The 19,251-nt window shown below is 46.3% G+C and overlaps 1 protein-coding gene across 3 annotated transcripts in view; it reads right to left on the bottom strand.

Moving 5' to 3' along the window:
- Asx (transcriptional regulator additional sex combs) overlaps window positions 1–19,251 on the bottom strand; it is a 63,729-nt gene that overhangs the window by 2,013 nt on the left and 42,465 nt on the right. For all 3 annotated transcript variants that reach the window (XM_089551501.1, XM_089551500.1, XM_089551499.1), the window contains exons 9-14: window positions 19,017–19,096; window positions 17,266–17,549; window positions 15,530–15,659; window positions 10,628–10,748; window positions 5,326–5,558; window positions 2,524–3,135 (exon numbers count right to left, since the gene is read on the bottom strand). In XM_089551501.1, coding sequence (XP_089407627.1) covers window positions 2,524–3,135; window positions 5,326–5,558; window positions 10,628–10,748; window positions 15,530–15,659; window positions 17,266–17,549; window positions 19,017–19,096 — 1,460 coding nt within the window. The remainder of the gene's footprint in view (window positions 1–2,523; window positions 3,136–5,325; window positions 5,559–10,627; window positions 10,749–15,529; window positions 15,660–17,265; window positions 17,550–19,016; window positions 19,097–19,251) is intronic.

The following is a 19,251-nucleotide window of genomic DNA, read 5'->3' as shown; positions in this document are numbered from 1 at the left end:
TTAAAGGACTACAGACACCTAATTTTATTGCATGTTTTCTTCTTCCAAATGATGAGTTAGACATTATAATACATGGATTACCACGTGGTATTCATCTACGACCGCTAAATAATTTATATAATTGAATTTCTTCTCTCGTGCTGTTTTGGTTTCATCAACTGAATGATGGCTGTGACATGTAGTTGGTGTTTAGGTCACGTGATGCACTAGGAAAACTGTAACATAATCGCTGATACGTAGTTTTAATTCACTACAACAGTTAAGCCAGCCTCTTTCATAACCTGGGATGACAAACCTATCGACAATTATACAGCAGATCTTTCATTCCTCATGGGACCTAAGCATCAAATACACGTCACAGCCATCGCCCAGCAGTGCGACGATGGCAGGTGCTGCCATCGATGTGGATTGTGCAACCCAGGTTGCTCTTCCCGAGCAACCTCTCGTGATCAATCATTAATTTAACTGCCACCTGCTCTGATGATGGTCAGTTTGCTCATAATCTGCTGGACACGTTGTGATTAAGCCAACAAGGTCTTGTCATCCAGGTGGCCTACCTACATTGCTGGAGTGGCCAGTTGCTCCGACCACGAGGCCTCCAACAGCTGATGCCGCTTCCAACAGTTTTCAAACGAATCAAGTGCAACGGCGGCGCGAGCACCAAAGAAAGCTGGCACAAGGCACTTGGACGTGGGTGCCCCTTCCCGATACCCAGCAGATGTTGACTGAGTCGCCGCTTAAAAGCAATAGCTGTGCAATGATACAACCGCAATTAAGGCCAGCAGTCAGGGGTCCTGTAGATAGGTTCGGATCCTACAAACAGTGTTGTTGGTAACGCGTTACAAGTAACGGCGTTACCGGTAGCGTGTTACTTTTTTCGGTAACTTAGTAACGTACTCGTTACGATTTCGGAACTGTAACGGGTAACATACTTACGTTAACATATTTTGGTAACGTGAGGTGTCACGTTACTAGTTACTTTTTATTCCAATTGTCCCCCACCGCCTCTTTTTCAGAAAAAAAAAAAAAAAACGCCGAAAATGATGCTGCAAACAAAGTCTCCAGGTGCTCTCGACGACCCATGTTGCGGCTCGCATGCATGCCAGAAAACACCTGCCTTTGACGAAGCACTAAACTAAAAAAAAACACGAAAACGCATTCACACACTTGTCATCACCCCCAAACCACTCACACACATAACTCTCTAAAGAGTGGACGCATGCCGAGCCACCAATGGACCATTTGCAGAAATCTGTAAGTCAGTTTCTGTGTAAGCTTGTTCTCCAACCAAACGGTCTCGTTCCCAGGCGACACTCTCGCAATCTTGGTGGAAGCAGTTCCCTCTTCTGAGTAAACTCAGGAATGTCGCCAGTTTACTTCAAGATGGCCCCACGAGGGCTGTCGAAAGAGTACAATGGTGCAGCACAGAAAAGGGGATTGCAGTCAACCGGCTGTGGCACCGAAGTAGCGGAAAAAGAAGGAAATGGGCCCTGTGCCGGCAGTAGTGAGCTACCTCATACTAAACTTTCTAAAAAATTTTCTGCTCAACAACACTGTCGCTCCAACTTTCTCCCTTCATCAACATTGTTTTCACAATAAATTTTCCTTATTTCTATCTGCAACTGCAGCTACGTTTCTGCTTATTGAGTTCCTAAGTGAGCGAGGCTGACCTTGAACACCCTGACATAAACATTCGCATTTTTGCGATAATTACGCACGTTCAAGTGGAAAAAAAACTGTTTATGAGCGCAATCATATTTTTTTCTGGAACTATGTCGTTTAAGCATTTCTTTATTGCTACAAAATTTTCGCGCAATTTCGTAAGCAGAAGCACACGAGAATTACTGTAAATTTGTTGAGTTCAGCTATGTTTTCTTTGTGAAGTTGAAATCATGTGAAATGTGAGCTTTATAAAATTGTTTTCTTGAGTTCTTACAGCGATGACGCACTTATTAAGATTTATGGCCATGGAGTAACAGCAAAGTAACGTGCGATACTTTTTTCCGGTAACGATAAAGCTAACGCGTTACCTTTTTTTGTAGGTAACGTAGGCGGTAACGACTTTTTTTTTTTTAGCGTAACGGGTAACGTATTTAGTTACTTTTTTTCGGTGACGCCTGCAACACTGCCCACAAATACGTCGGCTCCACATGTAGGTCGACTCCCCCAATTTCCAATAACCATTTTTGCAGGACGTCAATACAGCTTCAATGAGGGCAACAAAGATTCAATACATTGTTTTTTTTCCCCCTTTAAAAGAGTGGATGAGAAATGAAAACGAAACCGAATGAACTACGCGGTACAGTTGCCGGGAAAACGGGTCTTAAAAACGCCGGTAGACGAGGCGCAGATGCGACACCGGGAAAGTGCTGCTTTGTGGTTCGGGCTTTAGGTGCAGGTTACCTTTTAGGTTAGGTATTGAGATACTTTGAAGCCAAAACTGCCTTTTAGAAAGCCAAAAGACAAGCCAAAAGGCGACACAGGAAATGAGGATGCTGTACCATCAGTAGCATGCAGTCTCACCTCTTCAGCGACCACTTCCAAGGCCACCTGGTCGGCAACACCGTCGTGCTCCAGCATGACATCAGCAGTGCACTTATCTCTCCTCTCCTCCTGCAGCAGCAGCATGTTGTTGGCCGCCACCAGGTCCCTGGACATGTGCCCCTCCCCCTCCTCCTCTTCCTCATTGGCCACAATCAGAGAGTGGTGCTCCACGGGTGAGGAGGAAAGATAGACCACCTCTTCCTCGGCCCCCACTGCCGGTGGCACGTCGGTCGCCAGGATCACCTCCGTGGCTGCCTCAGGTGCCAGCGTGATGGCATCCATCGGCTGTGGCACAGCCTCGTGCGATGGGTCTTCAACGGTGACTTCCTCCGCCACGGCATCGTCGTCTTCCACCAGCACCACTGCATCCTCGGCAACAGTGGCATAGGCGCCCTCTGACAGAGGCGCTGGTGATGCCTCTTCGGACTTGTCGTCGTAGACCCTCAGGAGAAGCTGCTCTGCCGACAGGGATTCACCATCTTCATCCTCACGGGATTCCGTAGGCTCGGGAATAACGCACTCGGGGGCCTCAGGCAACCGTACCGTCGTGCTGGAGACGTTCTCGCAGCCTGCAAGCTCCTCGGGAATCGGCTGCAAATCACGCGAAGGGGGCAATGCAGAGAATCAGCACTTACCATCAGCCCATGCCTACACACTGCCCATTTAAACATTAAGCTAGCAGCGATCACTTGCTAAGAAACATTATGTCCTTCCTAATTTCCCTCGGCTTCTAGCTTTGAGAAAGTGCTCCACCGAAATCTTTATAATTCTGACAGCTAGATAATTCTTCAGAAGTCATGGTTCACTGCTTCACACACAACTGAATGCTAGGTTGGAACATTTTACAGGCCAGAAGCAACGAAAATTTCTGCCTGTAAAAGAATATTTTCTAGTTCTTTGTCAGAGAAAGACCTAAAAACAATGAGATGGCATTTGTAAGAGAAGTGAATGCATGAGGAATCACTCGCGAAAACTGCTCTTTTTTAAACCGAAACATGAAAAAGGGCGGTCACTACCAAGTGCCGGAAATGACAACACTCAGAACCACTTGGTCCCGCAGCTGCGGCATTTTGACCACAGTGAGTGGGCACGCATTGTATAGTCAAGCCCACTTATAATGAACACTCCCAGTGAGAACAAAGACAATGCACCCATCACATTTTAGATTAGAGCGATGGCATCGAAATGTTAGAGGTCACTGCGGCACCTGGAAAGCATGACGTCATAAAGCGTAAGCATGACATCATAAGGAGCAGGGCTTTATGAACTGCTGACATAAAAAATTGTGCCCTTTCTCTTTTAATATTTCACGCCTTTATGAAGGTGTTAACTGTATTTACTCAGCAACTATAACAGCTAGCTCAAAATAAATTTCAGTTCTGACATCACCATTAAAAGTTATATATCTGTACCAAATTTGGTTACATTTCATGCATAAATAGCAAAAACAGTTTTACTAGCCCCCCCTTTAAGGGGGGGGGGAGCTGGTGTTTGAAAAAAATTTTTGTTAATGAAGTCACAATAATGGAATCTTCTGGAAATATGTATTTTTGTGTGCTGATTCTAAATATGTAATCTAATTTTAAGTAAAACAAGTCCTTGTGCACTTATATAATATGTTATGTAACTTTCTGCCAAGAGTTTTCAATAAATTTTGCTAGAGGAAAGTTGCTAGGACGCATGCCATTGGCTTGTCTTCACATCAAACTATGCAATAAGGGCAGAATTATTATCCCGCCTATCATAGAAGTTGAGTTAGAGGGTTTTGAATTTGCCACTTCACAAATGGGAAGAAACTGATGATTTCAAAATCCTATAACTCACCTTCTATAACAGACAGGTTGATAATTTTACGCTTATTGCATAGCTTGACGTCAAGAGAAACCAATGGCATGCCCTCTAACAAGTTCTCTGCAGTACAATTTCCTTCAAATTCTCGGCAAAAGTTACCCAACAGATTGCATAAGTGCACAAGGACTTGTTGCACATAAAATTCAATTGCCTATTTGGAATCAGCATGCGTAAATGCATGTTCCCCCGAAGATTTCACAGTTGTGACTTCATTAGTAAAAATTTATTTCTAAGACCCTCTTCCTCCTTTAAGGGGGGACCCTGGTCTTGAAACGAAAATTTTATTAATCTAGATATAGTAATGAAATTTTCAGGCCACATGTATTTTTGTGTGCTGATTTTAGATATGTCATTTAATTTTGTGTAAAACAATTCCTTGAGCACTTGTGCAATTTTTATGCAAGTATTTTGGGAAAAGTTTTGCAGAAAATTTGCTGCAGGAAACTCGCTGAAATGCATGCCATTGGGTTCTCTTGATACCAAGGAATGCAATAAGGGTAAAATTGTCATCCTGGCTATCATAGAACTTGAGTAATAGGGTACTGAAGCTGCCATTTCAGGAACAGGAATACACACTTTTCTTCTCATTTCTGAAGCGACAACTTCAAAACTCTATAACTCAAGTTCTATGATAGCCAGGATGATAATTTTACCCTTATTGCATTCCTTGGTGTCAAGAGAACCCAATGGCATGCATTTCAGTGAAGTTCCAGCACCAAATTTTCTGTAAAACTTTTCCCAAAACACTTGCATAAAAATTGCACAAGTGCTCAAGGGATTGTTTTACACGAAATTAAATGGCATATCTAGAATCAACGCACAAAAATACATGTGGCCTGAAAATTTCATAACTGTGACTTCATTAATAAAAATTTTTTTTTCAAGACTAGGGTCCCCCCTTAAGTTGAGACCAAAAGGGAGGAGAAATACCTCAGGCAGCTCCTCGGTGCCTGTACATGGTGAGTCCGTGAAAGAAGGGGCATCTTCCTGCACTTCTTCTTCCAGGGTTGGCAAGACGAGGTGGCAAGTGTTTCCCACACTGGCCACCAACTCCGCTGGCCGCTCTTCGACTTCCGCCGGTGACAACTGCTGGAGGGCCAGCTGGGTGGTCGTGTCAGCCGTCTCGACTTCTAGCCTCTCCTGCTGCTGCGCTGCCCCGAGAGCTTTGTCGTGCAACAAAGACAAGGCCACAGATTGGAATCCCACAGGCTGCTTTCTTCGCAGGCACATTTCACAACATACTGTAAAAGCTCGTTAATTCAAGCTTCAACGGACCGGAAAAAATGTACACCGAAATCGAATGACCCCCCCCCCCAAAAAAAAAAAAAGCGTCAAAAGCTGTGTGCATCACAATAAATTTATTTGATGAAAGACTGGGCAATGGGTGCCTGTATAGGAGATGGCACGGCAAAGACTATTTTTCACATTTTCACCAATGAGTTAAATTGCGTGCCTACTACAGTTGAATCCCGGTACAACGAACGCCGCTTCAACGAAATTTTCGCCACAACGAAGTAATTTGCATTCCCCGTGAAACCCCCATAGGACTTAATGTATTAAAATTTCCTCAAAAACGAAGTACTTTGCGAGCACGTGTTCGCTTCTACGAATTTTTTTTGCGAATTTTCGCGGGTGAGTGGCCCCTCCGTCTTGTCTTTCTTCAGAAGTTCAGTGCTGAAGAGCGACTTTCCCGTTCCCGCCGTTAATTTTTTTTGCATCGCAGACTGTTGGGAGGGGGGGGGGGGGGGGGGGGGGTACGCGCACTCAATCGCACATCCTCCTCGCGCACACCCTCGTGTGCTTTTTTTTTCTCTCCAGATGCCCAAGTGATTTTTGAAGTGACGTCACGCCCCGCTCATTGGCTCTTTGCTGGGCTTCTTCGATTGATGTAGCTCGCTGTCATGGTGCTCGCGGTTTCCTGTCAAGCACGAAAGCGCGTCATGATCACTTGCTAGCGGTGTTGGCTGGTAAGCGTTCGCGGCCTCCAAGCGAAGAGGGGCTCCTCGAAAGCGCGTGTAAAATGCGCCAGCGCACGCTATCTGCTAGCGTCTTCGGCCGCGTCCTCCGTGGCCGCGTCGTCTGCTAGGCACCGAACGCGTTTCAGTCAGTCTGTGTGGACCGGTGGGCGGAGCCATCGGTGGGCGGAGCTTCGTGTCCTGTCGGAGAAAAAAAAAAAAAGGAAAACGCGAGAGTGCAGGAAGAAGCCCACTCCGCTTCACCATTTCTTCCTTTGTGTGTGCACCGTTTAGCGTGGTCTCGTCGCGTCTCTGCTCTGCTGAATTCCTAGGATGTCGCCGCCAGCGAAGAAGCGGAAATTTCTTTCGCTAGAAGAAAAAGCGCGTATTATCGCCGAAGCAGAAAGCGGGAAGAAGTAGTCGATTATTGCCACAGATTTTGACATCGCGCCGAGTTCGTTATCAACGATACTGAAGAGCAAAGAGAACATCGGCAAGGCACTTGCGTCGGGCACTTCAGCTCAACACAAGAAGGTGACGCAGCCAACTGCGATGTTAGCCTAGGGCGGCTTACAGCCGGTGTTTTGTCATCGCAGGGGTCTGTTGAACCCCGAGTAGCAGTATCAAGACGTTTCGTTGGAGCGCGCGTGAGCATTGACTTATGCAACGCCAGGCCGGCGGCAGCAAGCCCGCGAGAGCGCCGTGGTAGCCATGGTGGTAGCACACAGCGGAGCTACAGTGTAGCGGAGCAGATGCGATGAGGCCCGACGGCTCTCGAAACGATGTGGGGGAGGAGGCAAGTAGAGGAGGTGGTGAAAGAAGGAACAGAGAAGAGGAGGAGGAGAGGCGGTGTTGGGCGAGAAGAGAAGGAGGAGGAGGAGAGGCGGCGTTGGGCGAGGAGACATATGGAACGCCAGCCCGGGATCAGCCGACTCGCCTGTAATTTCTCGACAACGAAATTCCGCGACAGCGAAATTTTTCGTACGCCCCGCCGATTTCGTTGTGGCGGGATTCAACTGTACTCCAAAATCTAAAGGGGTCCCCCGCCATCCTTCATGGTGCGAAGCAGTGCAGCTCCATCGCAATCGCCTAACACCTCTCGGAAGTGGCACCATCGCTTGTGAGATGGTGTCACCGCACGAACGGTGAACGGCACGTGACGAGCGCACACTTTCGACATACTCGAAGAATGAAACCGCGCAGCCGAAACCGATAAACTGGTTTTTCTGAGGAATGAAATGGTGCAGTAACTGTCTCACGTCTTGGTGGACACCTCAACTGCGCCACTGGGGAAGGGAGGAAGGTGGGAGTGAAAGAAGAAAGAGGAAAACAGGTTCCGTACAGGACGGCTCTGTAACAATTTCGATCACCTGGAGATTTTTAATGTGCCCTGACACTGAAGAACACATGGGCGCCTGTTGGGCTACGCCTCCATAGAAACGCGGCTGCTGAGGCCAAGTTCAAACCAGGGTACCCATGAAAGCGAAGGAAACACTGGGGGGAAACACCAGCACCAATCAGTGTCCAAAATATCGGTTGTCTGGCTGATGCTGGCTGGTCAAGTCACATGCTAGTGGGAAAAGAAGCTCAGAAAAGTGAAACCAAAACTGAGCAGTCGGACTGTTCTCCAAGACGGGTCCATTCATCCGCACCATGTTTCCTGGTTCATGTCACTATCAAAGGTGCACGGGCAGTGACTCTGCAGCACGGAAGTCAGGTTTTGAGTAGGGCTACTTACTTACACAATCCCTTGCTGCGCCGCTCATACCTGGATCTAAAAACCCTTCGGGAGCTCGTTCAAATCAACCAGTGCGAGACCCACAGCATCCAAATCAACGTGCATACAAAGCCATGGGCTGGGCGTCGGCTGGGACTGAGGCAGTTCGAATTATCCGAATTTCCAAATTAATGAGCTTTTACTGTAGTACATGAGAGTACATGATGAATGCTTTCACAATCACAGAAAGGAAAGGACTCCATCAATTTTATGCAGCATTTCAGACTCTTTCTCCCCACTATCACCAGTAAGTTCAACCACACAACTTCTGCTAGCAAAATGCCTGTCATCAACACAGTTTTCCTGAAATACCAGCATACTGTCACCCTGACCTTTGAGCCAGACTCAGTAGACAGAGAACCTACCAGCTGCACCAAATGCATGCTCCAGCAGTCTGCTTCGTGTGCTTCAACTATGGCATAATTTCTACATGTTCCAAAAAGAAGCAAAATATTACATTTCTCAGTACTCAACGTCAACTTACGCCGCCGCAATGGCTCAGTGGTTATGGTGCCCGGCTGCTGACCCGAAAGACACGGGCAGGATCGATCCCAGCCGCGACGGTCCAATTTCGATGGAGGCGTAATTCAAGAGGCCCGTGTACTGTGCGATGTCAGTGCACGTTAAAGAATCCCAGGTGGTCGAAATTTCCAGAGCCCTTCATTGCGGTGTCCCTCATAGCCTGAGTCGCTTTGGGACATTAAACCCCCATAAAACCAGTAAAAGGAATCAATGTCAACTTACAACCAGTACAGGTTACTGTAACAGCATGTAACAGCAAGCGTTTCTGCAAGGACCTCGAGCCAATTATACCTAATCACCAATCACATATTTATTTATTTATTTTATTTATTTATTTCAAGTTCCCTCACAGCCCATGGAGGGCATCAGAGAGGGGAGTGAGCTGCTACAAAGTAGTAGACAAGAACAATGCTGAGCAGGCTTTCTTCAGCAAAAACTAACACGCTTAGATTGAAATACTGCAGCATATGCAGGATTACGGGGCAAAGGAAATACATATTACACATGACTACAAAAAGTATGCAGTATACAATAAAGATTTTAGGGTGAGAAACAAAACTACACAAGCCGCTATCACAAGGTTCAAGTTATTGAGAAACAGTCACAACAGCAGCTATAATACAAATCAATGACAATACGATTAGTATAATTGGTGGCTTCCAATTATACATGTAGGCTATGACAGACGCTGCACTACAAGGCTGTAGATTACCTTTGGCTACTGCACCTTTTTAACTTGCACTAACATTGCACAGCACACAGGCATTTTTGCCTTTTGGCTGCATCGAAACGAGTCAGCCGTGGCCAGGATTTCATCCTGCGACCTTAGACATAGCAGCCCTTAAGCCCCAAAGGCAACCTCTGAGCTGTGGTCAACTTTCTGTCTACCCATTTCTACCATGTGCAAGAGCCTTTGGTTGAAAGTAGCATCACCTGAGCTAGGCCAACAGTGCACAGAGTTTCTTGTTTTAGCATCTCAACAGTACTGCCCCTGCGAATATTGATAGTTTCACAATGAGGCATACTAGCGAGAGTAGACTTAAGCTCTTGAGCTCAAGGCTACCGACAGTTATTAGAACTTGCTATTCACGGTGCACAGTTAAGGGGGGACACTGGTCTTGAAAAGAAAATTTTATTAATCTAGTCACAGTTATGAAATTTTCAGGGCACATGTATTTTTGTGCGCTGATTCTAGATATGTCATTCAATTTCCTGTAAAACAAATCCTTGAGCACTTATGCACTTTTTATGCTAGTATTTTGCGAAGAGTTTTGAAGAAAATTTGCTGCAGGAAACTCACTGAAATGTATGCCATTGGGTTCTCTTGACACCAAGGAATACAATAAGGGTAACATTATCATCCTGGCTCTCATAGAACTTGAGTAATAGGGTACTGAAGCTGCCACTTAAGAAACAGGAATACACACTTTCTTTCTCATTTCTGAAGCGACAACTTCAAAACTCTATAACTTAAGTTCTATGATAGGCAGGAAGACAATTTCACCCTTATTGTATTCCTTGGTGTCAAGAGAACCCAATGGCATACATTTCAGCTAGTTTCCCGCAGCAAATTTTCTTCAAAACTCTCCGCAAAATACTAGCATAAAAAGTGCATAAGTGCTCAAGAAATTGTTTTACATGAAATTAAATGACATATTTAGAATCAGCACGCAAAAATACATATCCCCTGAAGATTTCGTAACCGTGACTTCATTAGTAAAAATTTTTTTTTTTCACGACCAGTGTCCCCCCTTAAGCCAGCATGCAACTTCTTCACTGCACAACCCTTTTGAGATGACTGCCATAGTGTGGGCATTCAGCAGTGTGCTTGAAGTGGCACAAATATTACAGAGCGCACCAAACAGGAAATACTAAATGGCTGCATCAGCAATGGGAAAAAAGGATGCACGCAGGAGAGCTGGCAGGATAACCTAACAACACAAAAGAAGATAAAAAAAAGGCAGAAAACTGAACTGACCGGAGTTTGCTGGCCCCTCTTTGAACCGCTTAGCCAGGCACTCGTCCTTCACACGTGCTGTAGTGGCAGCGCGTTTCAGGGAACCACTTCGAACTGGGTGACCGCAACGATTCCTTGAAACCTGAGGACAGCATACAACAAACTCCTGTTTGCATGACTGAGTGACTGACACAATAGTATAACTTTGAATAGTTGTGGTGACCAGCACTAATCAGCACCACTGTCGCAAAGTGTCGTGATGGAAATTTACACACACACACAGCAGAACACTGCAGCAAGACAGGGAGAAAAAAGAAAGAGTGCAGCTTCATTTTGGCGCTGCACTGCTGCTGATGATGACGCATAACCGCGCTCAGAGAAGGCCCGTAGAAAGCCAACTTCTTGAAAAAACTACTCAGTTTAAGCCAAGGTATTCAGTGTATGAAGATCTTTGGCACCCACAAACCATCATAGCACATTGGCAAGTGGCACTAGTAGCAAGGATCGACAGTGTGCCTTGAAACATACCGACCATTCCCACGGGGACAATACACAAAACTGTATATGAGCAGATTGAAACAATATGTTACTTTCAGTGAAGCACGCCACTGGCCAAACTTGAGGGTAAAACGAAGGTTAAGAGAAAAGTGTTGACACCTGACTGCTTCCCTCATTCTAATCAAAAGCATTAGCACGGCTGGAAAAAAAAAAAGTAAATCCACAAATTACAGGAAAACTGAAGAATCTGCAGGGAAGCCAGAAAACGACACATACGGAAATGAGTGTGATTGGTGTCCTACTGCACATATGCAAATCAGAAAAGAAAATTCAAAACAAGAATGTTTATACGAGGACTACTGAACAAGTAAATAACAGATCACCAGCCTCAACAATGCTGCAAACAGCACTAGCAACACATCCTCCACACAAGCAATGCTGACAGCAAATGTTCTTGTTTCGCAACACCAACTGGCTTTCAGATTACACAGCTTGATTTCCTGCTCTAGCACAGCGACACTGCATACAGCATCATAGGTTTTCATGTTGCAAACAGGAAATCCGTTTAAAAATTTTGAATTGTTCAGCGACGGGTGTGAGGCATGAAAACGAACATACCTATGCACTCACTCATGCACAACACACAGAGAAAAGTGACAACCTCCTGCAACAACAGAAAAGTGCTTCCAAACAGTGCTCAAACACTGGGAAATTAAGACACGGCACTCAAGAGTTTTTGCGAATATCGTGGCAACACACTACGACTTCATGCCCCGTGGGGGGACTCGCAGCTTGATGCAAAAGCTCATGTGTGCTTCCATGCACGATCCGCCATCTCCTCTTGCGAAAGCAGTGACATTGTTCGACAGGTTGACATCGAGTGGCCGCCAGTGCTGCGCTGCCCTGAATGCGTCCCACGGCAGCAGTCGTAAGCACGGTCGTGGAGACACGTGTTGAAAAGAGGAAGCAGTGTGGCAGCGAACTGAGGCAGAGTTTAATCTCTTCCATGATTTCACCAAGAAGATGCACTGCCAGTCAAACCACATTGCCACGAGGAGATGTAGAGAAGAAATTCCTCGCCGCTGGCAGCTTAGTGCGGTGTGGTGCTAAGCAAGGACAAGAGTGTTTGCAGTTGCAGTGAGGTCATGAAGAAAGCATCAGACACGTGTTGTGTAAAAAAAAAAAGGGGGGGGGGGGGGGGGGGGGGGAAGAGACTTTCCCATGATACAGCACACCCTTTTCTGCAAGACAACTATACTACTATTTTTTCCAGTTTTTTAAGTCACACTCCTCTGCAAAGGGCACATTTTCCGAGAAAAATCACACACAGGTCGCATCAGCGTATAAGACACATCTGTATATTCATAAGCGAATCAGATAAAACAAAAACAACCCACCCCATACCAACATAGCACTGACACTATACCATACACTCATCACCGCTTAGCATCGGCCTCTTTCCCAAGTAACACACAGTGAACGCTGCTGGTAAAACACTTTAAAGCAGTTTCTTCATCGCTGGTGCAATGAGTGGTGTCCACATCTCGCTCCTAACTTGTAGATGTTGCTGATGAAGTGGCTATTTCCTGAATTTCTTTTGCATGCTTCACTGATCCATGAACCACCTGACAACAGCAAGGCTGTTGCACCAGTCAATGTCCACTGACCAGCGCAACATCCAAGCAATGCATGAATGGCCCTGATCGCTGCCACGGCTGCTGACAACCACAAACCAGTGCTTTCTGCTGCAACTTTCTTCTGCATTTTATGCATGCTGTGTATGTACGGACAGCGGAAACTTCCACTCCTGACTTCAACATTCAACAAAAGCCAACAATGCCTTTTTCTCACCACCCTCTGCGGTCAGGTCCTGCCTGTGTCCTGCCCACAGCAGCCCTTGCCGAATGTGCCAAAGTCTTCCTCACCCACTCACCTTGCTTTTTGCAGATGAACCTCAATTTCACAAAGTCGGTGAAATCGGCCGTTTACTTCGCAATACTGAAATTTCGCTACACTGAAATTCATCGCCTAGCAAGCTACGAATCCGCCAAAAACTCACTGCATGTGGATAACTCACTGCAAAAACCTTATTTGCGATTAAGGTGGCTCGTTACTCCTTCCCTTTCTTCGCCAACAACAATGCTTGCTTATGTTGTGCGCTTGCGAGCCACCTCGGAACATCTATTGTGCCAACCTCCTCGTGGGTGACAGGAACGGCGCACTCGTTTTGAGTTTTCGTTTTGCTGTCTTCACCCTCTTCTAAGTGCCCCAAACCACCCCGAGCACAACGCCAACATAACAAGTTCCGCCGCTGTGATTTCATGGACAGACCCCATTTGCCCACCTCCCCTGCCCCTTACTCCATCTCAGTGACAGCGAGAAGGAAGAGCGCCCTCCGATCAAATTTCGTTTCCAGCCAGAAACGAAATTTCGTTACATTGAAAGTGCGGCCAAATCTACTTCGTTATATTAAAGCTAAAAATTTGAAAGCAATTAACAGGTAAGAAAATGGACTGACATTTACTATGAATGTTCTTGTGCAATTTTGTTCTCATTACTACTTTAACTGCAATTAACAAAATGATGCTAATGATATCAAAAATTATAGGGGCACCTAAGCAATCCTTACAGTGTGTAAATGCAAGAGAATAGGGGACATTCAAAATTCTGCAAGTGAGCTTTCCCACATAACTATGTTGCCCCAGACAAGATGGCCGACTTCGCTATAAATGAACTACGTGGTCTACAGGACAGGCGCTAAAGGTGTGGATAGAATGTGAGAAACGTATTTTAGAAGAATCAAACAAAAAACCAGTCTTTCTTGCTTTGTTTCAACTGGAAACGCATGGTCAGCCATCTTCTTGGGGGCAACAATGTTACGCGGGAAAGCGCACTTGCGGAATTTTGAATATCCCCTATTACTGGCAATGAGTGTGCCACTGAGTTGTCGAGACATGGAGGGTGAATGTTGCTTCGCTGCAGCAGCTCGCTTCGCATGTTTCGCTACATTGGAATGGTCTCGCGCTTCGTTGGCAGTGAATTGCCACCTCCAGCCACGCTTTGCTGTCTCGTCCGATGATGTAGACGTGAGCGATTCAACTTCAGACAAGGAAGATTCCATAAACCGCATTTACATGAATACGACAGTGGTGTGGTGCATCGTATTTCCTCGCTTGTCTCGCGGAGGCGACACACCACTGGTCACACGAACCACAACAAGTCAGGTAAGAAAGCGGCCTCTCGCCCAGCGCATGTGGCAGAGGGGGCCAGGGACTCCACAGTTTTCAGCGTGGTCTGCTTTGTTATCCAACTGAGGGGGTACCGTATAGCCACCCCAGAGAGAAGGAGGGGCACACCCAAACCTTCTCTAAATTTATGCAAGTCTAGGACAGCCACATTCACCTCTCAGTGTAAAAGAACCTCGTGCTGAATACGACAAAATAAACATTTACCTCTCCAAAAATTTTCAGCCCTGATGACCCAGGTTTCCCCTTCTGGGGGGGGGAGCCTGGTCTTGAAAAGAAAATTTTATTAATCTAATCACGGTTAAGAAATCTTCAGGACACATGTAATTTTGTGCGCTGATTCTAGATATGACATTTAATTTCATGTAAAACAATTCCTTGGGCACTTATGCAATTTTTATGCAAGTATTTTGCGAAGAGTTACGAAGAAAATTTGCTGCGGGAAACTCGCTGAAATGTATGCCATTGGGTTCTCTTGACACCAAGGAATACATCATCCCGGCTCTCATAGAACTTGAGTGATAGGGTACTGAAGCTGCCACTTCAGACACAGGAATACGCACTTTTCTTCTCATTTCTAAAGCGACAACTTCAAAACCCTATAACTCAAGCTCTATGATAGGCAGGAAGACAATTTTACCCTTATTGCATTCCTTGGTGTCAAGAGAACCCAACGGCATACATTTCAGCAAGTTTCCCACAAAAAATGTTTTTCAAAGCTCTTCACAAAATACATGCATAAAAACTACATAAGTGCTCAAGGAATTGTTTTACATGAAATTAAATGACATATTTAGAATCGGTAAACAAAATTACATAATCCCTGAAGATTTCTTAAGTGTGACTTCATTAATAAAATTTTTTTTCAAGACCAGGCTCCCCCTTCAACAAGAACCACACTCCCCTATAAAGAAACTCTTGCAAGCAGTGTACCAAGTGCAGTACCTTGCAGCCACTCATATGTAAAATGATGGACAAAGTACGAAGGACATTTCAACGTCAAGGCAGTGCTTCTGCATTCTGGTATAGAGCAGTACAAATCACGCAGCTTTCTTATTTTTTTCACAGTGTCAAAGCAACGCGCTGACAAGGCACATGGCACAGCACCGACGTCTCTCTCATTGTAAGTCGAACTGCAAGCACACTGCACTGGAAGACAGAGAACGGCAAGGGGACTCACGGGACTGGTGCTGTTGCCCGGCCGGTGCGGCCTCCGTAGCGGCCGCCCTGCTCTGCGACTGGCCAGGGGTGCTGCCAGGGGAACACCAGCTGCCAAGTTCAGCGAGGCCACACGCTCTTCAGAGGGCAACCTACGCAGGAGGAGGAGAAAGGCGACGGATCTTCAATCACATTGTGGTAATTTTCAACTTGCAGAGATGAAATTTTCTCCTCATGCCGGCATCCTAAAACCAAATATGAAACTGATTTCTTCTCTATTCCCCACGAATTTCTAGATTTTGATTACTTTATGACTAATTACTGTGACCATGTTTTTGCAATTTCCAAATCAAAAGACTGGCAAAAATTCTGAGTCTATGTGTAGTGCTGTAACCATAAACTGCAACTACACAATAACTTTAATTCTAAAAGCACCAGTGTGAAAGTTATAGCCTCGGCTCATATGCTTAAATATAGACCTAAATTTCTCCTGAAAGTGCTAACTTAATTAAACTTTTTACAATGAAACCTAGTGGCTTTTTTTATTTTGTTGCCTAGGAGAACATACCATATTTACTCGCATAATAGGCGCACCCTGAACTTGGCCCTGAGATCAATACTGTATTTACATGATTGCAAGCCAACGCCTCCCCCCCCCCCCCCCCCCCTCCACTCCCCAATCTTTATTTTAACAAAGTTTTTGCTGAACTGACTACTGGTCCTCACTAGTGCTGCTGCCGTCGCAGCTGCTGCGGACCCACAGCACGTACAACGACATCGCATGGAACAGCCGTACGCAGTTTTCAGGGATGCTCACTTCAAACGACTGAGATACCGGCATTTTGACCGCCACAAAAAAAAAAAAAAATGTAGCTGGTGATGCTGATATCGATATGGATAGCGAAAGCTCACGGTGGAGGAAAAAGTTTATGATGATGATGAGCTTGGCCTTGGGTGCCCTCCATGGACAGAACCTGGAAGCTCCTGTGTGTGTGTGTGGCCTCCGCGATCAAGCGCCCGTTGCGCGCAGCCGGAGCTGATCGCGGAGGCCACAGCGCGTGCATTTCAAAGGCTATTCCCGCGTGGGTCGTGGAAAGTTTCGGTGCGGCACTTACACGGATCTTTTTTCAAAAATATTTCCTTTGGGAAAACAGGGTGTACACAGGTGCGCTTATGCGGCATGTTCAATTCTGCAGGTCGAAAAAATTTGCGGAAATTTTACCCCGCGTAATAGGCGCACCCCCAACTTTGAGCCGGATTTCCCGGAAAAAAAACTGCACCTATTATGCGAGTGAATACGGTATATGCTTTCACATGTACAGAAAATTATTCAAATCCGACCACTAAACCACGAGATACTGTGGGCAAGAGTACATCATCATCGTCATCAGCCTGACCACGCCCACTGCAGGGCAAAGGCCTCTCCCATGTCTCTCCAATTAACCCTGTCCTTTGCCAGCCACAGCCACCTATTCCCGCGAATTTCTTAATCTCATCTACCCACCTAATTTGCTGCCGTTCCCCGCTACGCTTGCCTTCTCTTGGAATCCACTCCGTTACCCTTGAGGACCAGCGGTTATCCTGCCTTCGCATTACATGCCCTGCCCAAGCCCACTTCTTCATCTTGATTTCAACTAGGATATCATTAACACGCATTAACATGTCATGGTAAAAAAACACCCAATTGAGAAAATCGAGGCATAAAATCAAAGTTTGTCTTGATCGTTTCCCTCAACAGCATCAGCAGTGGCCGCCCACCTGAGGCCCCAGACGTGCTCGAAGTGGCGTCCCTTCCAGGGGTCCAGGGTGGCCCGGTCCTGCTCAGCGCGCATCCGCATCTGGCTCTCGTGGGTGAGCTCCCCATCGGCCAGCCGCTCACGCCACTCCTGACAGGCACGCGCAAAGAACTCGTTGCTCAGGGCACTGCTGCTGAGCCGCACGGTGCCCGCATCCTGCCAGCAGTCCACCGCCGGCAGCAGACTGGCCAGCCGGCACTGGTACGACCAGGGCAGCGACCCCATCGTGTGCCGCGTCAGCAAGTCCTGCGTGTACACACATGAGATACATGATGACAGTCCCCAGGGCGGGCTTCGAGGGGGACCAAACACGGTTGCGAACAGTCGAACAATCAAAAATCACAAATGAAAATCACAGGAAAACAGCGAGAATGTCTTCGAAACGAAGCTCTTTATTTGGGCTGACTTGCGCCCGCAAAGAACTGAATCACTCGTCGGCGGCGTAGGAACAAGCGTGCTCGGCGGTCGTCGCACAGAATGCCCGCCGCTGTTGGCCGTGCTCTTTTTAAAGCTGATAGCGAACATTCGAGATAAAGCTTCGGAAGTTACTAGAACATTCTGGCACAAAGTAGAATCGGCTCCGCCTGGATGCGGTCAATTGAGATAAATCTAGGCGCGTCTTGCGTCACAAATGAAGCGATAAAGCGACATGCCAGCAGCCTTGAAGCATGAACAAATAAACACAACAAACAAACGCTACAAAGATTCGCGGCAATATTCCTCCGTTTGAAACAATCAGCCATGATGCCTTGCCTCATGGTTGCAAGTGCCCTGTGTGCATTTATTATTACTCCATGAAAGACAACCGCCCGCACTGTCTAGAGTGCTAAGTCCAGGCACTTGCAAGCAGATTGCACCAAAGTGTGTGTGTGCCATCTGTGTTGCCCTGTTTTTGCTTATCAGCCAGAAACAGCAGCAGACAGGCTAACTATAACTTGGTCACAGGACACATTCAGCACAGCTGCTCACAGAACCATTTTCACCCACACGGATCACAATCACAGGTTTTTTTAGGTTTGCTCTTCGTGATTGTGACCATGAAGTTTCCTGTTTTTGCACCATTTACGTTATCCAGCACTCTTCAGATGTATCGCCCCCTAAGGTTATCATGCATGTTTCTTTTGATTCACTTTCACAAGATGGGTATATATTCATGTGTTCTTCCATTAAAGTTTTAGTTGCGAAAAAGCGCTCGTGTTCCGTCTCTTCTCCTACTTTGGTCCTCGTTTCTGACGCAAACTTCATCACGTACAACAGACATCATGGAAATCAGTAGATTAGCACTGAGTAATCTTTTTTTCACACCCCACACCATGGCTCTATTTCATCTATGTCTCTGCTGGAACACACCAAGTGTCCGTCACCCTGCCATAATGAATCAAAAGCCAGACACGTGCCCTCTGTACATGGGCCCAAGCCTGGACCAGGCCTGCAACTTCAGGCCCGGGCTCGAACCACACCCAGTGACAAAATGCCTTTTCCAGCACGTCCAGTGCTCTTCTATGAGGGACCGTCTTAGTGGGATTAGTCACAATGGGACCTTGGGATCAGCAGGACCCCTGAGTCACCACAGTGAGTAGCAGCTGTTATTTTCTGCAATGCAGACTAGTATAGTTAGCCGTGCACTAGGATATTCACATCAGTCTGTGCAATCGGCAAGTTAGCTTGCAGAGAAGCCTGACATTTTTATTCCTGGCCCTGTTGTTCACTCACCTTGATGTTAGTGTTGACCAAGATGGAGTCGGGTGTCTCCAAGTCCACCAAACCTCTCCGGGTTTCAGCAATCTGGGCAGCTGCAGAAGCAGAACCAAGAAGATTTCACCACAAAGCAATCACACAATCCCTCTCAACCACAACATGCTGGGACACAACAGATAAATTCATTCACACCAACAAAACTACTACTGGATCCATTAAAGGTACACGAAAGAGGAATCTGAACTTGTTT

The sequence above is a fragment of the Amblyomma mixtum genome, chromosome 7 (genome assembly GCF_055824585.1).
Source record: "Amblyomma mixtum isolate Tamu chromosome 7, ASM5582458v1, whole genome shotgun sequence".
NCBI lineage: Eukaryota > Metazoa > Arthropoda > Arachnida > Ixodida > Ixodidae > Amblyomma > Amblyomma mixtum.
This window is presented reverse-complemented; position numbering and strand designations above follow the sequence as displayed.